This window comes from Pollachius pollachius (genome assembly GCF_949987615.1).
Source record: "Pollachius pollachius genome assembly, chromosome: 20".
Lineage (NCBI taxonomy): Eukaryota > Metazoa > Chordata > Actinopteri > Gadiformes > Gadidae > Pollachius > Pollachius pollachius.
This window is the reverse complement of record NC_136953.1, coordinates 14,320,208-14,341,015: the sequence shown is the minus strand read 5'-3', so window position 1 is coordinate 14,341,015 and position 20,808 is coordinate 14,320,208. Positions and strand designations below refer to the sequence as shown.

The window sequence follows — 20,808 nt, the reverse complement described above, 5'->3', positions numbered from 1 at the left end:
GCAGGTTGGCTGGTAACCAGGAGGTTGCTAGTTCGATCCCTAGCACAGAGCAAGGCACCTCAGCCCAACTGCTCCTGACAGGCTGGCTTTCGCCTCGCACGGTTGACCCCGCCGTCGGTGTCTGAATGTGTGTATGAATGGGTGAATGTTAGGCAATATTGTAAAGCGCTTTGAGCGGCCACTGGCTAAAAAAACGCTTTATAAATGCAGTCCATTTACCATTTAACCAGCAACCGTCTGTGATAGGCTGGTGTCCCCTCCACGCAGAGTTGCTGGTTGTTGTTTTGCTAATTGGTTAGGGCAGGGGTGTCAGACTGGATTTACCCCAGTCCAGTTTGTGGTCTCCTTTGGCTCGGTTGACAAAAGATCTGAAAAAAATGACTGTGTATTAGTTTCTAACGGTTTGGGCTGTAACAATGAACTTCGGCCTCAGCAGTGGAAGGCCGTAACCTGGCTCAGAAGCAGAATAGCACGGAGCAAAATCCTGGTCTGCATGATTAAGCAGTGAACCGGCGATACACCCTGACCAATCGATATCCCCAGTGACATCGCGTGTGTGTGTGTGTGTGTGTGTGTGTGTGTGTGTGTGTGTGTGTGTGTGTGTTGACGTGAAGCTCATGTGACAGAAGTGCATCTGTGTTCAGGCAGGCAAGCATCATTTGGCCGCATTGATCTATCGATGCGTTTTCCAGGGACACTATTCTTATAAGGCCTCGTTCGGTATGGACAGGTGCAGATAGAAACCCATGGCACTTTGACACAAAAATCGCTCAAATCATGTGTTTTAATATTTGATCAAGAGAACGTGTCGAAGGGATATTGGGAGTTCTAGTCGGATGGGACAGCAGTGTCCGACCCCCTCAACTGGCCAGTGCACATATGCCTGAGCTCATACTGTATGCATGTGTGACAAAATGGAACAGCCTTCCCATCTGTCCTCCATCTCTTTCAAGCTGCAGAGGGCCGCATGCACTTACACTGGAATACACATTGCATTTCTTCTTTATTTGATTCAGTATTTGTATAGCTATGAATCGCTATGTATATCGATTGGTCTATCCATTGAATGATGGGTCTGCTTGTTAATAATAATGATGGAATCAAAAGCATTCTTATGACACTAAATAGCTTAATTTGAAGGGGGTTTGACTTTCAGACGAAAAGGGTTTTGGGTTCCAACAACGATAAGCCCCCTAAAGCAATATATAACGTAATATAAAATAATATATTACGTTAATATATATATATATATAATAAAGTAACATAAAATATCCCTGCATGTCTCTCTGGACTAAAAGCGTGTGTTAAATGGCTGCACGGTAAATTAATTGATCTGGGGGATAAGAACTGCCTAACAGACCCACACGGCTGTATGAGCTAACTCTTAGCCACCGCTGGGCTCCGCACTCAATCGATTCTGCGCTATTCCTGGAACGCCGCCGCCTCCGTCTCCGGCCCCGGGCGCACGTGGGCCGACACGCGACACATGTTCATCACCCGCCCGAGACATCGACCCGCTAATCTCATCACGCCGCCGACGGCTGCCAACAGCAGCTCCCCCCCCCGCCCGGAGCCTCTTGCGCCTCTTGGATGACCGGGACAGCTGTCGGCGTAGTGACGGGGGGCGCCAGGCCGCAGCATCGATGCAGAAACAGCTCTCAAAACAAAAGTCTCTCCTTGAATTTGTTATGGTAATTATTGACATTATTTCAACACAAATTATGTGAACAAAATAAATCATGTACAAAATGGACGTCTTCTAATTTTCCCGCTGTTTCATCACAATAGCTTCTTGGCCACAGCGACTTTTGTACATGATATACCGGCTACCCACTGGGTACCGACGGGGCTTGGTCGGGGGTCCCGGAAGGCCGGGCTTAGCTTAGCTCTGCGGCAACTCTGTTTGTTGCTGGAAGCCGGGATGAGTCGTCGGAGCTAGTGAGGCCAAAGTGGACACCACTATTGATGATGATTCCATGATTTCAAGAGCTGCCCCCCCGCCCCCGGCCCCTCTTACCCACGGAGCTCAGCCACAGTGTCAGGCTCAGGCCTCGGGCGTCTGGACTCCCGCCGCCACAACACCGGGAGGCTCAGATGGGGATCAGTGACCGGGACATCTGTCTTAGGGGGAGCCAAGCCGGTTCGCCCACTGGGTTTGGACGGGTTTGGTCTAGGGGGGGGTCCCGGAAAGCCGGGCTTAGCTGAGCTCTCTTGCGACGCGGTTCGGGTTCGGGAGGGATGGAAGCAGCGATGAGTCGTCGGAGCTAGTGGGGCCATCGTGGTCACCCGGTTGTTTTGATGGATCATCCGTCCGTCGCAGACCAGACCAGACCTCCAGGGATCAGGCTGGGCTTGTGCCCGGTGATGAAACCCACTTCAGACATGAACCAGTGTCTTACTAGGACTCTGGGCGGGAAAATGTCTGCCTTATGAGTTATGAATGGAAGACAGCGGGGGCAGGTTATCGTCGTGGCAACTACGCTTGACTCCGAGCTAACTAGGTTGGATCCCTAATGTCTGTCGCCTAATCTGTGGACGTCTTTGAGCAAGATGCTTAACTGCCGTCCTCCATTACCCTTAATCACATGTCATTATGATGGTGGGGGATAGCGGGGTTCTTTTCAGATACACGAGACATGTGGCCGTTGATGTAGCTGAATTCACGTGGCTTTGGATCAAAAAAAGACTAGCAGTGCATTTACGTTTACATCTAGGGCATTTAGCAGACGCTTTTATCCAAAGCCGATTTACAGTTACAAGTACATTTGCCAGAAACAACAATATAACGCTGACGGTACTGTAAGCATGTTCATAGAACCGAGTGCCAAGCACTAGAAATTGTAAGGTTAACCCATTCCGCGTGTACAGCAAAGATAGCTAGGATAAGACGCTACACAGGGCTATTTTTTAGCATTCAATTCTAAAAAATAAAAATGGGCACTATTTTACCATCAGGTGTGACATTAGTCTACCAGCTTGCCCAGTGGAATGTATCGACTGGTAGGCTTATCTATCAATCATTCATCTAGGTGGACACACCCGCCTGTCACAGGGATTTCGAAACTGCTTGTAATGGCTGATCACACTCACAACTGGTGGTAAAATAGGACCCCTTAAAAATATCCTGAGCTGCATTCAACATGTTTTTTATGAATAAATATTTGGCAATGTCTGTTCTTCTACCAGAACCGCTTTGGGGGGGGAGTTTTCTATTAGACTTTTGTTTCTGCACAACGATAGAATAGCGGGCCAAGCTGGAAGCGTGTCCAGGACCGGGAGCCCAGACTTAGACTCTGGGTCTCTGGGAGCTCAGTAAGTCCCTCTCAATGGTAATTTCCTCACTTCCTGTTCCTCACAGCCTGCGGTGCTCAAAGTAACTGTAATTAGTGCTGAGCCGCGGGTTTCCTCGATTGATTTATTATCAAACAAATCAAACGTGAGGCATCATGCATACACACACACACACACACACACACACACACACACACACACACACACACACACACACACACACACACACAGACACACACAGACACACACACACACGGGTAGTGACACACACTGATAATTCCTTCGAGCGGTGATACGTTTCAAGGCAGCATTTCACCGAATGTTTAAAACCCTTTTCTGGTCATTAATCTGGCTACCACGGCAATCCTGCGATGAATGTTGACTGTAATGACTCGTCCAGTCAGAGCATATCAATCAACAATCATCCGGGTCGACTACACCGTCCAACCACTTTCACAGGGGGGGAGGTTTATAGCTTGGGAATTGGCTTTTTTTCAGCAAGAGTTGACACAGGAGGTGGACTAAGGCATCGGTAGGGGAAGGCCTGATGGCAAATCACAGAGACAGCGAGACGTGTGACCCGCCTGTCAGCCGTGGCCTCCACCTCACACCGCCTGCTCGTTAGCTACCCATGATGCATAGGGTGGCCGACACCCCTGGGCCGGAAGCGTTGGCGAGATGAACATTAGCTGGCCTCGTTTGTGTTTGTGTGTCCTGGCTTCTGTCCGCAGGAGTCAACAGCCCCCAACTTTTTGCCCGTAAACAATTTCCGGTGGCGAGTTGTTGCTGCAGACAGTTACTCACTGTGTCAAATAAGTGTATGTTCGCCCTAGGAAAATGACTTTAACCGCTCGTTAAAGGTCGAGCCGAACTTCTCTCGTATAGATTTCAACGGCAAAATAGCAACTGCATTACAACGTCCTAATCTAAAATTAATTGTTCTGTTTTTGCCAAACCCTAATGGGTGTTCTTCTTGCTTGTTTGTGTGTATACTTGTGTGTGTGTGTGTGTGTCCGTCTCTTTGTGTGTCTGTGTGTGGGTCTGTGTGTGTGTGTGTGTGTATGTGTGCGCAAGAGTGTCTCTCTCATTGTGTGTTGGTGCGTGTGTGGCTCTTCCGCTTTGTGTGTGGGTACGTGCGTGTTTGTGTATTCCTCTTTGTGTGTGTGTGTGTGTTTGTGTGTGTGCATTTGTGTGTATCCTTCTGTGTGTGTGTGTGTGTGTCTCCCTACTTGTGTGTTTGTGTATGTGTGTGTTTGTGTGTGTGTGTGTGCATTTGTGTGTATCCCTCTTTGTGTGTGTCTGCGGGTGTGTGTGTGTGTCTCCCTACTTGTGTGTTTGTGTATGTGTGTGTGTGTGTGCATTTGTGTGTGTTTCCCTCTTTGTGTGTGTGCGCGCGTGTGTGTGCGTGTCTCCCTACTTGTGTGTTTGTGTATGTGTATTTGTGTATGTGTCTCCCTATTTGTGTGTTTGTGTGTGTGTGCGTGTGTGTGTGTGTGTGTGTGTGTGCCTCCCTGTTTGTGTGTATGTGTGTGTGTGTGTGTGTGTGTGTGTGCCTCCCTGCACAGTGCCTGGACCTGAACAAGTTTGAACCGGCTTCCAGTGAGCAGCAGATGGTGAGCCGAGCCCTGGAGCTGCTGGAGGAGGAGCGGTTCTGGGCTGGGGTGGTGTTTGAAAACCTCCCCCCCAACACCACCCACCTGCCCGCCTACGTCCAGTACACCATCCGCATGGATATCGACGAGGTGGAGCGCACCGACAAAGTCAAGCGGAGGTATGACAATCCAGATTAATAAGCATTGTTGTTTATTTTTATTGATCAGAATTTGATCTCAGAACTTAACCTCTCCTTCCCCATGAACTGTTGACCTTGAAGAGTTTTTGTTTCATTTACTTTCTGTTGAGACCGATCTGAGGCTGACGCACGTTTCTCTGTGCTCACACATGGACAGTGCAAACTGTTTGAGAGCTCAACATACAAACCTGACCTCGGAGTAACTCGTGTTGCACCTGGGGCTAAACAGTCAGATCCAACGTTGATCCAAGGCTGTGAAACGCTAATCTCTCGGGCCGTCGGCCTTGTTTGGAATGTAGGTCATTTCATAAGTGTAACCTGGTTAAACGTTGAGCAAGAAAATGCGTGCATCTGCTCTCTGAACCAAGGGCAGCCATCATTTGACAACGCTGATCCTTGAATGTACCTCGTGTGCTTTGCGTGTTCTTCTTAAAATGATGTGTGTGATAATGTGGTCGATCAGATTGTGTGCGATACAAGATTGATGACCGTGCACATGGGTATTATCATCCCTGTGTTTGTGCGAGAGTATATGTGTGTCTTTGTCTGTGAGTATCTGTGTGTCTGTGCTTAAACCTGCACGTGTGTGTCTGTGCTTGTGCATGTGTTTGTGCGCGTGTGCAACCGAGTAGGCGTGTGTATGTGTGTGTGTGTGTGTGTGTGTTTCTGTGTGTGTGTGATTAAGAGTCAGTGATTGTACTTTATGTACGTATCTTCTGTGTCTTAACAATGTGTGTGTGTGTGTGTGTGTAAACGTGTGATTACGACTGTGAACGTCCTTCACCTTCTGACCTTGCTCTACCTTACCAGGTCGTGGTCGCCCGGGGCGAAGGACAACATCTTCAACGACCTGCGCTACATCTGGGGCGGTTTCGCCTACCTGCAGGACATGTTGGACTCGGGCGTCGCCCGCGCCCACGGCAGCATGCCGCTGGTCGGCGTGTACGCCCAGCAGATGCCGTACCCCTGCTACGTCAATGACGGGTGAGTACCGCCAACAGGAAAGGGAGATTAAAGCGCTTTTGTCAGCGGCGGTGATCAGACGTTGTGTCCGAGAGGCACTGGGGAGTCGAATTCCATTTCAACCCGTCCACCACCACCGCGGCCTGAGTTGTGGTCTTATCTGCTAGTTACGTCGCCCCTTTACTTTCATATTTCCCTGTGGAAGCGTAAAAAGGAACAGGGGCCCATTCGCTTCTTTTATTCCTTATCTGCCCATTCCGTCGTTTTTGGTATTTTCTGTATTTTTTATGTCATACCCGTCATAAAGGAAGTAAATAACAGCAACACAACCCTCACTCTTGGAGAAAAATAATTATACCCTTATAGCTCTAGTAGCCAGACACAAAATTCGAGGCCGACGTAACAGCGAAAAAGCAACAAAGGCCGGGAGATTGAAAGAGTAAAACAAAAGAATATTGATCCCGCTCCATCTACAGGAAGTCTCAGCGTCTTTGAAGCACTCTAAATTATTAAAGATTAACATCTCAGGATGTGCGTGCATTTCCCCTCAGATAAACAATAACATACCCCCCCCCCCTTCTTTTCAATATCTGTCGTCTCACTTTTGATCGTGTTGCCAAGGCACCTCTGCCATCAGTGCTGCTGTCTTGTTACGGGGGCCATCGGGGTCACATGGTACCCCACCACTCCCCCTCCCCACCACCAGGGGACAGAACACTACAAAGCAGCAGCAGCAGCAGGCAGTGCCTAGCCGAGAGCTGGAGCACTCTCTTCCTCCCTGCATCATTAGGACTGTCATTAATGAAATAAATGTTGAGCTCCGAACGCAATCAAGAAATAATTACAGCCGGCCCCACTCCCCCACAAGAACACAATGCAGCACTCGACAGGTCAAATATAGATATTTATATACCATAGCATGTTAACTTAACAATCCGGAAACAAGTAGAGGAAGCAAATAATAATGGTTTCAACTTTTGTTGACCGTGTGTGTGTGTGTGTGTGCGTGTGCATGCGTTTTTTAATATGCGGGTTGCTTTTTAAACCGGTAACGTAGCCCTACCTTCCTGAGTACGCCGTTGCTATGGAGACATTAGCCGGCAGGAATACATTGTTGGCATTCGGCTCGCATTGACAGTAATGGCTTTATTGATTTGTCCCTCTAACATCATTACTTCTCTATAAATAATCCTCCGCTGGCCCATGTCAAGTGTGTTGTTTCATGCTTCAGTCGAGCTCGCTCAGTGAGGGCGCGAGGCAGAGCAGCAAGTCGTGTGTGTTGTTTTTTCCGGTCGGATCGCTTTCAACTGATTAGATATTGTGTGTGTGTGTGTGTGATGATGTCACCAGGTGTACTGTGTTGTTCGCTTTCGGTTCACAAGACACGGACGCATCGGGAAGTTGGGTAGTGTGTTGTGAATGTGGGAATGTGGGTGAGGTAAGTGATGGAAGATGCATCGTAGTATCACGTGTGATCTGATAGTACACTGTCTCCAATAATCGTCTCCGAAATCGGTGTCCGACAATTATCCGAAAGATGTCTGAAAAACTCCCTGGCGTTCCCGAGTGGTTTTCATCGCCTTCCCAGTTTCAACTTTACATAGCGGTAGCAGTCACATGAATAACAACAGTATTCCTAATTATCGGAAACAAGACAATGACGCTACGTCTCGTATCCCGATGCTCCGGCTTTCGTGTCTCTTTTCCCGTAAATAACGAATTAATAATTACCGGAGATGAATGGCATCCATAAAGGAATCTCCCCAGGTCCCTGCAGCATTTACTCTCACGCCCGGACGCTCCATTTGGGCCCGAGCTAAATTATTAACACGTGAAAACCGCTATTCCATTCATAAATAATTAAGAGCGGAATCAGACAAAGAAGGATGTAGTAAAAAAAAATCTAATAAAGGGGGGGGGGGGGGGTCTCTGAGGTGGGGTGCTCTCTTGGGTGGGGGGTTGGAGGGTGGAAGTAGGGGCCAGACAGACAGGCAGAAGGGCTCCGTGGTGATTTTGTAGCTGGGATTGGGGTTGTGCTCCCGAAGGCTTTCGTTGCGTTTAGGACGGGCATGGTTTGCGTTGTGCGATTTTTTTTTTTTTTGTCAGAAACTTAAAATGTCCCGTTGACTCCCATCAATAAAATATAGACACTCAAATCGTAAATGATGCATGGTTACGATGGATATAACTCAGCTGAGAAATACAAAATACGCAGTACACATGAACGCTGCGTACTTTCCACCTGATATATGATACATACCTGTGAGAATATAGGTCGTGCAGTACAAAGGGAAGACAACACAAGGTGTTCTGTAGTAACCTCAAGCAGTTGCGCAAACGCTCACACACACACACCCGCTCGCTCAAACACACAGAAACATACAGAAACACACACACACACACACACACACACACACACAGAAACACACACAGAAACACACACAGACACACACAGAAACACACACACACACACACACACACACACACACACACACACAAAGAAACCCCCCCCATACACACGCTCCTCTCCTGCACCCTATTTAGCCGTCCATTGCCCTCATTTAGCTCCGGTCGTAAGTGGACAATTTCCTCCGCTAAACATCAACACTGACCCCCCGCTCCGAAGTGAACAACGCAATTGAGCACAGCCTCCGAATCGGTTGTCTTTTTATTTATTTATTTCCCATCGTCCGCCTGAGCCTTTTTATTTCCTTTCGTACACAACACACCGCGCTTGACCCACTCCCTGCCTTTGCGCGGGCCTCTCCACCCCCCGCTGACCTCTGTCTGCGTTTTCTCCAAACAAACCCCAAAGATAAGAAAAGTGTTTAAGGCTTCTTCGCTTGTCATCACACATCGTAATCGCCCGTCACTTGGCGATGACGGCTGCCGATAAGAAGGTGACCCTGCCTATGGTCCTGGGCATTTTTATTCAATTTTCTTCTTCTTCTTCTTCTGATCCCGATAAGACGATCAAGCCGTCCTATTGGTCGGCGCCCTGCCCTCACCTCAATCAGGGCCGACATTTTTTCTCGTGCACCGACCCATCTGTTCGACTCCGAAAGAGACGGGCCCCGTGGGTGAGACCGGGGGCCACGGCATCACACCCGCACACACATCAACTCCCCGTTGGATAATAAGACAAGGCTTTCTTTTGAAGCGTGTCTGGAACGACCACTGATAAACGACGTCCTGTACGCTAATTCTATGATGCGCTGAAAAAGGTAAACCGGGATGAAATCCCCCGTGATAAAGTACGGTTTATTAAACGCGGTTCATCATCGTAACCTTCCCCCCTCGTACGACCGCTATGGGTTGTGTGTGTCGACACCGAACGCTCCAGTCATCAGTCTGGCAAATGAGGATGGGGGTTTGTGGGACGGGGGGGGGCACCGATGTTTTTCATTGTCTGCGTTTTGTCTTTTTGTACATTTAGCAGCCATTCAAACCCCACCTGCCGTGCCGTGCCAGGCTTTATGTTTTATGTATAATAGATGGCACTCCATTATGGATGGCGTTCTACCACCCAGGATTCGGCGCGGTGCGCTTTCACTTGCTTTGACAGTTTCATTTGAACGCCGGCCAATGCTCATTTTGACGCTAGCGAGCACTTCAAACATTAATGTACAAAAAGAAAACTCTGTACCGTGTAAAAGGGGGTTGAATGGTAATGCGCTGAAACAATCTGATTGTTTTACGGCGTTACCATTAAACCCCCTTTTACGCGGGTTCACGTTCTGCAATGCTAATATAAACCCCAAATGCGTTAAAAAAAAACTGCTTCTTTTGTTAGCCACTATAATATCCTTACCCAAGCTAGGCTTGTTGTGTAAGGGGAATGGGTTAACCTAACAATTGTTAGTGCTTGGCGAACATCCTTGATGTAACCGCAGCAATGTTTTGTACTTTCTCTTTCTTCTGACAAATGTACTTATTGTAAGTCGATTAAGATTAGAGCGTCTGTTAAATGCCCTAAATTCAAATAATATTGCTATACAATAATTAGTCATTATAACTATTTGCTCCAATATTCAAGCCACCGGGAGGTCAGATTACGGAGCGGTTCACCTTATGAACGAGACGAGAGACAGATTTGTTTACCAGGGATGAAATGACCCCAGTCTCCACCAGGGGGGCTATCTCCTCCCAAACCTCCTGATGTAGTTAGAAGTCAAGCCCCCCCCCCCGCTCCCTCTTCCATCCCCTTCCCCTAAACTTAGGTCACGGCGTGCCGGCGTGTAACGGGATCAGTGGGACGGGAGCGCCGCCGTGAGGAGTCCTATTACTTAAGCACCTTTTGATCGATCAGGGGAATGTATAATTCAAGAGCATCTGCCGCGGGCAAGGTTGCCCGTGTCAGACGTGGTGTGCATGACAGATACGCAAGACCCCCCCCTTCTCCACAACTCCCGCTACCACCAAACCCCCAACAGCCTTTTCTCTCCGTGTGATGAGTCAATGGAAGTTAACTCTCACAGCAGAGACACACACGTCAGCCATTCAGAAGATGGGGAGATACTAAGGGAGGGGAAGGGGGTGGCGGGGTAGCGTTTGGACTGCTGGCGTCGGCGGCCATATTTACCGTTCAATTTGGAAGACAATCGGTACCTCGGGGCGGCGTTGTGAAATTTAGATGAAGGAGGGAAAAAAGGAAGGCTCCAGCATGGAGCCAATGGCCCCAGAGTTATTTATACAATGTGTTCTGTCGGTTGGTTTTTATTCACCACTTTGGTTAATGCCGGGCAAATTTAGGAGGCTTTTTTGGCAGGGGGAGGAGATGGTAGGAGGGGGGTTAATGGTTTTTCTTTTTAAAGTGCAATGTGTTTGTCTGTTGTTTTTTATCCTCAACTTTCTTCTGGCGGTGTTAATGACTGGGGGAAGAAAATTGGGGAAGGGAGCGAGCAAGCATTTGAGTTAAAGTCCTCTTAAACGCGTGTTAACCAATCCATTCCTGCGGCTCACCCCCGCTTCCTCGGTGCAGGTTCATATCCGTCCCACGAGGTCGGCTGGAAGTGTCCTCGGAAAATCAATGATCCCTCCTTGTTAGCGCTCCGATGTCCCCCGTGAACTTCCTGTCTGACTGCTGCAGGCCAGACGTTCTTTGCTGTTTTTGTTTGCGTTGCCCTTTGAACGCTTGTCTAATCGGGTCGTTTATAAGGCTTAAGTCTTTCATTTCAACACTCACGGGCGATCCAGTGCACTCTCTCTTTGTGGAGAATATGAACAATGAAGAAATAGGACTTCAGTTTGTAGGATTTTGTTGCAGCGCTGATTAAAGAAAAACAAAAAGAGATAGAGAAAGATATATTTATGAAAACGCAACGAGCGATGCGTCACCTCTGCAAAACAAAAACTCTAGTAACGCTTGTAAACGGTTACACGGTTTAATAGGAAACATCTGCAAATGTAATTGGTGTAAACGCGGGCCTACATGAAGTCTATTTCATGACGTCTGTTTACCAGAGTTAAGCATTATTGTGCCGGTTTCCAGATGCCTACTTAGTTCTCCGCACGCGTGCCCGCATTGTGCTAAGGAGTGCTTCCCTTGCATTACAGCTGCCAGTTTCGCTGGGTTCCGGAGCAAAACTAATATGGATAAATCCATACTTTGTCAGAATCCATTTGCCATCCCCCCCCCCCCCTCCCCTCCCTGTTCGCTCTCTAATAAAGCAAAGGTAGCACTTTGGCACATGGCCGCGGTGAGAGATATTGACATGGCATTTTGATGGCTTTATGAAAGCAAGCTTAATATTGCCTTATTGTTTTGTAACGGCGTCCTGCCATACATCTTCTCTGGCACCCCGGTGTGCACTAAATGGCTTGATGGGAGCTGATACACAAGATTCATGAAGGTTAGCGCACAGTGAGCAGGAGAGGAAAAGCCTCGGTGACATTGACTCGAACAAAAGGGGAGGGAATGTAATGGTCTTTGAGCTCTGATTGAAAAGCTCTGGAGATTTTCCCCACCCCAACAAGACAATTACTCCGGCGTGGCAGCGGCTCAAGTTGTTTTGCCGCTTCCCTTATTGAACCATATTTTGTTGCACCGGAGCGGCAAACACGCAATCCAAGGACGATGGAGCACCGACAGAAAAAACAATCTTTCAAACTGGGTCCAGCAAAGACCTCACTGTTATTGAAGGACTTTTATTCAAAACGTCCCTGGAAATGTCCCCTCGAACACGTGAATTTCCAACCAGTAAGTGCTTCTATAAACACAGAGGCCTCTGACCCTGTTGTTCCGTGTTCGGGGTCAGGATCTGGGCTGACCTGACCCCCGGCCTGACCCGCGCTCCGATCACTCGCGCGCCCCCCCCCCCCACCTTACCCCGTGTTCAGTCCTGTGTCTTTACCCCCTGGCCAGGCCGGGATCTGAACCGGTATGATCCCCGGCCCTGACACGCCCTCCGATCACTCTCTCCCAACTGACGTGCGACCCCAGCGGGGGAGCACCTTGCCCTTGTTCTCAGTCCGGTCTTCAATCCCCCCCCCTGGTCAGGCCGGGATTTGACCGTACGTGACTCTGGCCTGACCCGACACACTCCCGTCTCCCTCTCGCACACACCTCCACAGCTTCATCGGCAGCATCGGCGTCACACTGCCCATGTTCTTCGTGCTGGCGTTCACCTATAGCGTGTGCATGACGGTCAAGAGCCTGGTGCTGGAGAAAGAGCTGGGCCTCAAAGAGGTGCTGCGGGCCACCGGCGTGCCCAACAGTGCGCTGTGGTGCGCCTGGTTCACGGAGAACATGACGCTGCTGCTGGTGCCCTGCCTGCTGCTGAGCGTCATGCTGAAGGTCAGTACCGGAGGGAGGGAGGAGGTCTCTCTCTCTCTCTCGGCGGGGCGTGGGCGAGCACCCGAACCACAAAGCACCCCCGTTTGGGACTGGGAGCGCAGAGGAAGAGAGGGAGGCAGGCGTAGCTTAGCACAGCGTAGCATGACAAATCGCGGGCTTAGCGTGGCGTGGCGTGCCGCGGAAGGCGCAGATTCAAGGTGGATTATTGACGGGATGGTGGAGTGATTGTTTGGGAATAGAAAGGTGTAGTTGATTGTTTTGGTGTGTGTGTCTCTGTGTGTGTGTGTGGGAGGGGGGTGTCTAATGAATGCAGGTGTTTATCTCTGTCAGTAGTTTTGGCAGTGTTTTACTGAGGCATAATATTTGAATAAAACAGTGTTTTTGTTGAACTCATCAAGAATATGTAATGGAGAGCAAAAGGTATTATGAGAAGCATCTTGGAAACAGAAAATTGTGGGCTGTCATATTAATTTTAAATGGCTTCAAAAATGCTCACACATCAGTTGGCTTTTGGCCTTCCAGCCCACATATATTTCTCAAACAAGACAACAGACTGCACTGCTAGATATCTAGAAACTAGATACCCTAAACTTTAAGGCTCTTTGTTGACTAGTGGCGTGTGTACTTTTCTACTGAGAACTACCTTGAACCACAGCTCCTTAGCATATAAGGGTTGTTGTAAGCGAAGAACCAAGGTATCAGGCCTCACACTATCTCTCAGGACACGCAGGTCAGGGAAATGGGCGTGCTTTGTGTTCTGGTACTCTGCTCTAAATAATCACGTAATCAAATAATCAAATCGTCACAATTTTGAATCATCAACTTTGAAGAGCACCCAATCATTAAATAATCAAATCTCAGCTCTGGTAAATCATTGTAGTTCTAATTTGAACCAATTTGAATTAGAATGGCGACAACGGCAATTATAATACGCTGTGTTTAATCAGATAATGTGTGGGGTAATTTTTTTTTCTTTTGTTGTTTGGTGGCCCTTTCACTGGAAAATTCAAATCCACAATGACCTCTGCATCACAACATCAAATTCCATTAATATTACCTGTTTGCATTTGGTATTGATGCTCTCCTTGTGCAAACACCGGGAACAACCAACGTCCTAAATAGTTAATTAAGCTCATTAATATACTTACTTCAGCCTACCCCAATGGCAAGCAAATGCAATTCATTCAAACTAGGATAACCTCTATATTACTGTGGATGGACTTACTACAAAAAACAAATATTGAACGATAGCCTGCAGCATTTTTTGGTTTTACCGTCTGTTTAATTTGTCAGTTATAAGATGTGAAGGTTAGAAATCAGAAAGGAATTTATTATACAAGAATTATGGAACCCTAACCTTCACACCAACACCAGCTATTTGAATATTAATCACAGACACAGTCTATCACAAATACATCAAATCGTTCATTTCTAAATAACAATATTCCTTCCAGTGGCACAGAGGTATGTTTGCATGGAAATTATTTAAATAACAACAATCCTTCCAGTGCCATAAGAGCTATTTTTGCGTGGAAATAGTCCTCAGTTATACTCCTAAATGCTTTTGGTAGTCGTCAAAAAAGGTGAAATGTGAACAGCTGGGCCAAATGTAATTTCCTATCAGCCTAATATGTTTGCAAGCCCTCCACGACGTGTAAACATTAATAACAATGAATGGAGTCGGGAACAAACCTCACGGCATGCTCAAACGGGGGGCTCGTTCTAAATGATAATTTCACAGCCGTTTTCGGCGCATTAATAATGGAATCTAATCATGCGCTGATTTTCTGGAAGTTTCAATCATGGTCGGTGTGGACGCGCGGAGATGGTGTCATCGTACTGTGTTGTTTATGTTCAGGTTCTTCCGCGAGGTGCGTTTAAGGAAATTGTCTTTTGCCATTTGTCCCGTGTCTAAAAGGGAGTTAACATATCGAACAGAACTGAAATCCGTCTTGCATTGATCCTCTGATTTCTCTCCCCATGCATGAATCCCATTGATTTGGGAACGTATTCCACTCATGTTAGCCTCCTCTGACAACACATCGGGTCCTTCGTAAGGGACACGCACACCTCCTCCTGAGCCTGAATGCAAACGGCCGCCCGGTCAGTGACCGTTGGCGGTCCCTGAACAAATCGATACATAAATGTACTGGCTCAATCGATTGTGTATTTATTTTTTTTATCCCGGTATTCCGCGTCGCTGGCCTTTCTCCCCCCAATTTTCCCCGAGCGTGTTCTCTGATCTCCATCTCCAATCAGCGTTGATTAAACGGCCCGCCCCCTCTCTCGCTTCTCCTCTCCTTTTATTTGCTGCCTTACATCATCCTCCTCCTCCTTCTCCGGGTACTCTCCTTCGTTCTTTCTCGTTTTTGTCTTTCTTCATGCCGTTCGCTCTTTCTCGCTTATTATTTTGTTATCTTATTTGTCTTTCTCTCTTTATTCCGTTTTCTTTCTCTCTCTTATTGGATCTCTTGGTCTCTCCTTCTTTATTTCCTTCTCTCTTTTGCTCGCTGTCTTTATTTCATTCTCCTTTTCTCTTTCTTTATTTCGTTCTCATTGTCTCTTTTTCGCTCCCTCTTTGTCTCTTTCGTTATTTTTGTTCTTTCTCTCTTTATTTCATTCTCTTTATTTCGTTCTGTCTTTCATTATTTTTTTCTCCCTTTCTCTCTCTACTTCGTTCTCTTTTTCCCTTTATTTCGTTCTCTCTTTTGTTACTTCGTTCCCTTTCTTCTCTCTTTCGTTGTCTTCCCCTCCTTCCCTCCTTCCTCCTCCGTTCCTCCGCCTCCCCCCGGCGCCTCCTCCTCCCTCGCCCAGGTTCCTGCGCTCGCTGGCCAGCTCGCTGCCTCTGCTCATGACCCTGGCCTGGATCTTCTCAGTGGCCCTGATCGTGAAGGGCATCGTGCAGGAGAAGGAGGCGCGCCTCAAAGAGACCATGCGCATCATGGGCCTTCGGACGACCATCCACTGGCTCACCTGGGCCTTCTCCAGCATGCTGCCGCTGGCCGTCAGCGCCGCCCTGCTCGCCGTCCTCCTTAAGGTGACCCCGTCGGTGTCTGTGGTGTCGGACGGCGCAACGCTTTTATTGTGGAGGGGTCGACGGTGGTGCTAAGACGTGGTTTGCAGGGGTTCTGATCAAGAATGAGTTAGAATAGAGGTGACTGTAGCAGGTAGGATGGTGCAATGGATATAGGGCGGTGTATTCCAGAGGGATTGCACTGGGTTCGATCCCCAATGTCCGCAGCATACCTGTTGACGTTAGGATCCAAAGGTCAATGCTGCTTTGGATAAAAGTGTCTCCTAAATGACTGAAGTTTACAAAGTAGATTTTGAATTAGAGACCAACCATTCAGTCGTATAGAGTCGTCCACAACTACAGGACAACTACGAGTGTCAAATCCTTAGAGAACAACCAAACAAAACATAAATAAAAGTTGAACCACTGGTTCCTACTGGTTCATTCGACCTATTGCCCCTCCCAACCCTCCAAAATGTAAAGCGTTGTTTCCTTCCCCCGAAGAAAACCCAGAGCACAGACTCCCGTAACACCACACCTTCCAACCGAATCACTCGCCAATCAAACTAATCCTCCAACTCTTCCTCCCTCCTTCTACCTTCCGTTCCTCTCCCGTCGGCCCCGCCTGTTCAAAAAATCCAACCCTGTGTCTCGTGGTGTGTTGTATCCTGTGCCACGTGTTTGGTGTGCGTAACCCCCTTGCTCCCCATCCCAGTACGGCAGCGTGCTGTACTACAGTGACCCAACGCTGGTGTTCGTGTTCCTGCTGGCCTTCTGCACGGCCACAGTCACCCAGTGCTTCCTGATCAGCGTCTTCTTCTCCAAGGCCAACCTGGCGGCGGCGTGCGGCGGCCTCATCTACTTTGTGCTCTACCTGCCCTACGTGCTGTGCTACACGTGGAAGGACAGCATGCGCTTCGGCGCCAAGGTGGCCGTGGTGAGTACCTTTACAGTTGGATTCAGGGCATTTAGCAGACACTTTGGTCCAAAGCGAAGTACTTTCCCTTGTCCTCTTCGAAGTACATTTGTCAGAAGAAAGAGAAACAACAATATGTCGCTGTCGGTGCATTGAGGATGTTCATAGAAACAAGTCCCAAGCACTAACAATCGCTAGGTTAACCCATTCCCACTACACAACAAAGATAGCTTGGATAAGATGGTACACAATGCTGAGTGCTATTTTTAAGCGGAAGCCCGACTAAACACAGCCGCTGTAGCACTGAATCGCTACAGCTGCTGTGTATAGTCTGGATGATAATCAGTTCATTTGATCGATAACATTAACTTTTTTTTTCCTGTCTACTGTGGAACCACATCATATCTCCCTCTTTCTCGGTCATTGAAATAAACCATCACAACGTAGCTTATTTAATGTATCGCTTGAACTTAATCAAAGTGAATTAAGTGCAATCCAATTCAGCATTAGACCCATTGTACAATTAATCTCCAATAAATTACAGTGGACTTAGTGGGAGCGAACAAGGGGGAAAATACACTTTTTTTTTTTGGGGAAATAGAGAAAACATACAAGAAAGAGCCCTGAAGAAAGTTTGTGTCCTATCCATCCTCCTTTCCTGTTAACAAAGGGATTGGATGGTGGGCCGGGGAAAAAGAAGAGATAAATAGTGCACCATTGCTCAACTCTCACCGTACCCTTTCTAAGTGACCTTTCCAGGGGGGCTCGCATCATTTGTCGTCCCCGGCTGTCCTTTTCCCGCCGACGACAGGAACAGGAAATCTTTAATCTTCATTGCCATGCATGTAGCCTCATCTTCCCAGCCGGCGACCACCAGAATGCCAGTGTTTTTTTCCTGTTTTGCAAATGTAAACATTGACCACCCCCCCGCTCCCGCCTTCCCGTACGTTACTCCGGTCATCAGTGCTCGTCCGGTCGTGTTCCAGCCCCACCCCACCTCCACCACCCCTCACCTCATCAATCATGGTGTTTTTCCTTCCTGCTTCATCTGTCCCGATCCGTCCACCTCTCAAACTAAAAGCATAACTCCAGGCAGAGGCCCTTTGCCTCTGCAGCCTTGTGGTTCCAGCAGGAATGATTAAATTGCTTCTATCCGTGGGGTAATGATGGATGTATTTGTCTTTGGCTTGGCTATTTCAAATCAGCATCCATCCCACTCTCTCTTTCTCGCTCTCCCTCTCTCTCTCTCCCGCTGTCCTCTTGTTCTGTCCCCCCTCTCTCTCTGTCCCCCCCTCTATCTCTCTTTTTGCCCCCCCCACTTACTCTCTCTGTCCCCTTCCCCCTCTCTCTGGCTCTCCCCCCCGCCCCCTCTGTCTCACTTTCTGTCTCTATCCTACTTTTAAAAACCTGTGTGAACAACTGCGGTTTCTCTTAACGTTTCTCTCAACACTTCCTCCACAAACTCCCCACTGCCTCGGATCCTCTCTCGGCTGCACTACATATTCTCTGGCTCTCTCTCTCCAGATTGATGGGCTGGCTCTCTAATTAGCATGAACAATGTTTCCCTGACCAAGCGGCGCTTTCCAACTCATCGCTACGCTTAATTTGGGCAGAGGGAAAGCACACAGCTCAGATGGATCTGGGAGCTACGAAGGCACATAGATCTCTCCCGTGCACCGCACTGTCTTTGATAATTAAGCCGTGAAAACTCACATTTCTAAAAAGAAAAGGAGAAAAGTTGGGGATAACTGAACCGAACCACTGCCAGTTGGTAATTCAAGTATTGCCCCTTGAATAAGGAACATCATAGGCTACCAATACACTGCCTATTGCCTACAGTTAGCACAATTAACGCGTATCAAATCGATGTCATACCAAACGTATAGTCCATTTCCCTTTACTTTTGCTCTCCTGGTAGTGTGCTCCAAACTTAAAACAAGTTTCTCCTGAGCTCAGACCCAGCGAGAGCCTTCACCTCAGAGGGGAGCAAGCTTCAAATTGCCCCCCTGACACACGTCGTCAGAGAGCCTGGACGGAGTGTTTGTCAGTGTAGTGTCAAGGTCAGAGCGTCACCTCCCAATGTTTCGGCCGGGCCCCTTCGACGAGGGGTCAGGAATGATTCACACACTGGCGCCTGCTGGCAGCAGTGGGAGAATACTCACGCCGCTGGCAGGAGACAACTTTGAAATGCCTTTACCTTGGGGCCACTAAAAGGGTCAAGGATGCCTGGCCTGAGTGAGGTTAAACTAGCTAGGGCTCATCATGCCGGCATCATCAGCATAGCGTCATCATACATAAGGCTTTTGATCCGCCATGTATATCAGAGAGCATCATGGCGATCCTATCATTGCTTCAGGCTGCATAATACTAGCGCTTAGCCCTAAGCATACTCATGCCCTAGCAATGCACACCAAGCTAACTTACAACCTAACAATGCCGGGCGTGCCACCATTTCATCGTAGCACATAACGCTATCAACTCTCAATGCTGCGGCCTAGCAAAGCATAGTAAGCTAGTGGATTATCGCATGGCCCTATCATTGCATCACAGCCCACAGCTCACAGCTAACCGCGCGGTGACTGTTGACCCAGACGGCCCGCACTCTAAGCCCACAGGTACCCCCCCTGGCCCCACATTGCACCGTAGCACATACCTCCAACTCTCGCCGGCTCCTGTAAATGACGGTGGCATCTACCGGAGTTAAAACGCTGTGAGCAAATGAGGGGTGATGAAACAGCTGGCAAGCAGCATGGCAGTGGAGAGCGATAGGTTGGCGGCAGATGCTGTTGCGTCGAGGGAGGGGGGGGGGGAAGAGAGGAATCGTCTGCCATTTCCTACTGTACGAAACAGCCCACTGATCTTTATTTGCATCACATGAATTGCATCCCGGTGTGTGCCCTCTGGAGAGACCTAGAGAGAGAGAGAGAGAGAGAGAGAGAGAGAGAGAGAGAGAGAGAGAGAGGACAAGGGAAAGAGATAGGGAAGTTTTGTCTTCCCGCAGAGAGAGAATCCTCAACTCTCAAACGAAAAGCCATTCGAGGCCAGCCGGCTCTGTACGGGGCTCTCCTCCGCTCGCAGTTCGGATATCACTTACAGTATGCGCCTACACAATTCATCCTACACATGAAACTCGGGCCATCTCTGGCCAACATGATCGACAGCGGCCGCCACCGAACCGTTGAGCGCGCGTCCGGGGGATGGCGGCCGCCATCCCCCGGACACACGCTCAACGGTTCGAGTCCAGACGCAGAACGTTTCTCGTCCACCGAGACGTCAAATCCGACTGAATGTCGCCTCTGCTCCCCCTCCCCAGAGCCTGCTGTCGTGCGTGGCCTTCGGCTACGGCTGCGAGAACCTCTCCAAGTACGAGGAGCAGGGCCTGGGCATCCAGTGGTCCAACATCGCCCAGAGTCCGGAAGAGGGGACGCGCTACAGCTTCCTGGTTTCCATCGTCATGATGCTGCTGGACGCGCTGCTGTACTGGACGCTCACCTGCTACATCGAGAACGTCTTCCCAGGTAACGGCGCCCGCACGCCTCTGTTGGACACGCCGACGTCTAACAGAGCGACGGGACGGTGAACCATCAAAGGATGTGGACGGAATTGGAGAAGATACTAAAAAAAGGTTTTCGACGTTTGGCTAAATTCAGGGGAATTTAGCCGACGCTTTTATCCAAAGCGACTTACAACAAGTACATTTGTGAGAAGAAGGAGAAACAATATATCGCTGTGGGTACAGTAAGGATGTTCTTAGAAACAAGTGCCAAGGACTGACAATTGCTAGGTTAACTCATTCCCCGTATACAAGAGGATGGCTAGGATAAGATACTACACTACCCCCAAAATGGGGTAAGGGGCTTTACAGAGTCCAAGTGAACTCTAGTGCTGCACAACCAACAAGTTGTCGTCATTTATTGTGTGTATTTATTGTGTCATTTATTGTGAGTGCAGTGTATGAGAAGTAGCAGTGGAAGTCTTTGTTTTCTTCATGCAATGGCATTTAATGTATGATCATTATTTCATTATTTTAATTTGAT

At 48.5% G+C, this 20,808-nt stretch overlaps 1 protein-coding gene across 1 annotated transcript in view; it reads left to right on the top strand.

Moving 5' to 3' along the window:
- LOC307090858 (phospholipid-transporting ATPase ABCA1) overlaps positions 1-20,808 on the top strand; it is a gene marked incomplete at its 3' end in the record, with an annotated part of 158,579 nt that overhangs the window by 28,316 nt on the left and 109,455 nt on the right. Inside the window, 5 exon segments of the mRNA XM_079757653.1 lie at positions 4,857-5,062; positions 5,894-6,067; positions 12,620-12,842; positions 16,571-16,792; positions 20,085-20,289. Coding sequence (XP_079613779.1) covers positions 4,857-5,062; positions 5,894-6,067; positions 12,620-12,842; positions 16,571-16,792; positions 20,085-20,289 — 1,030 coding nt within the window.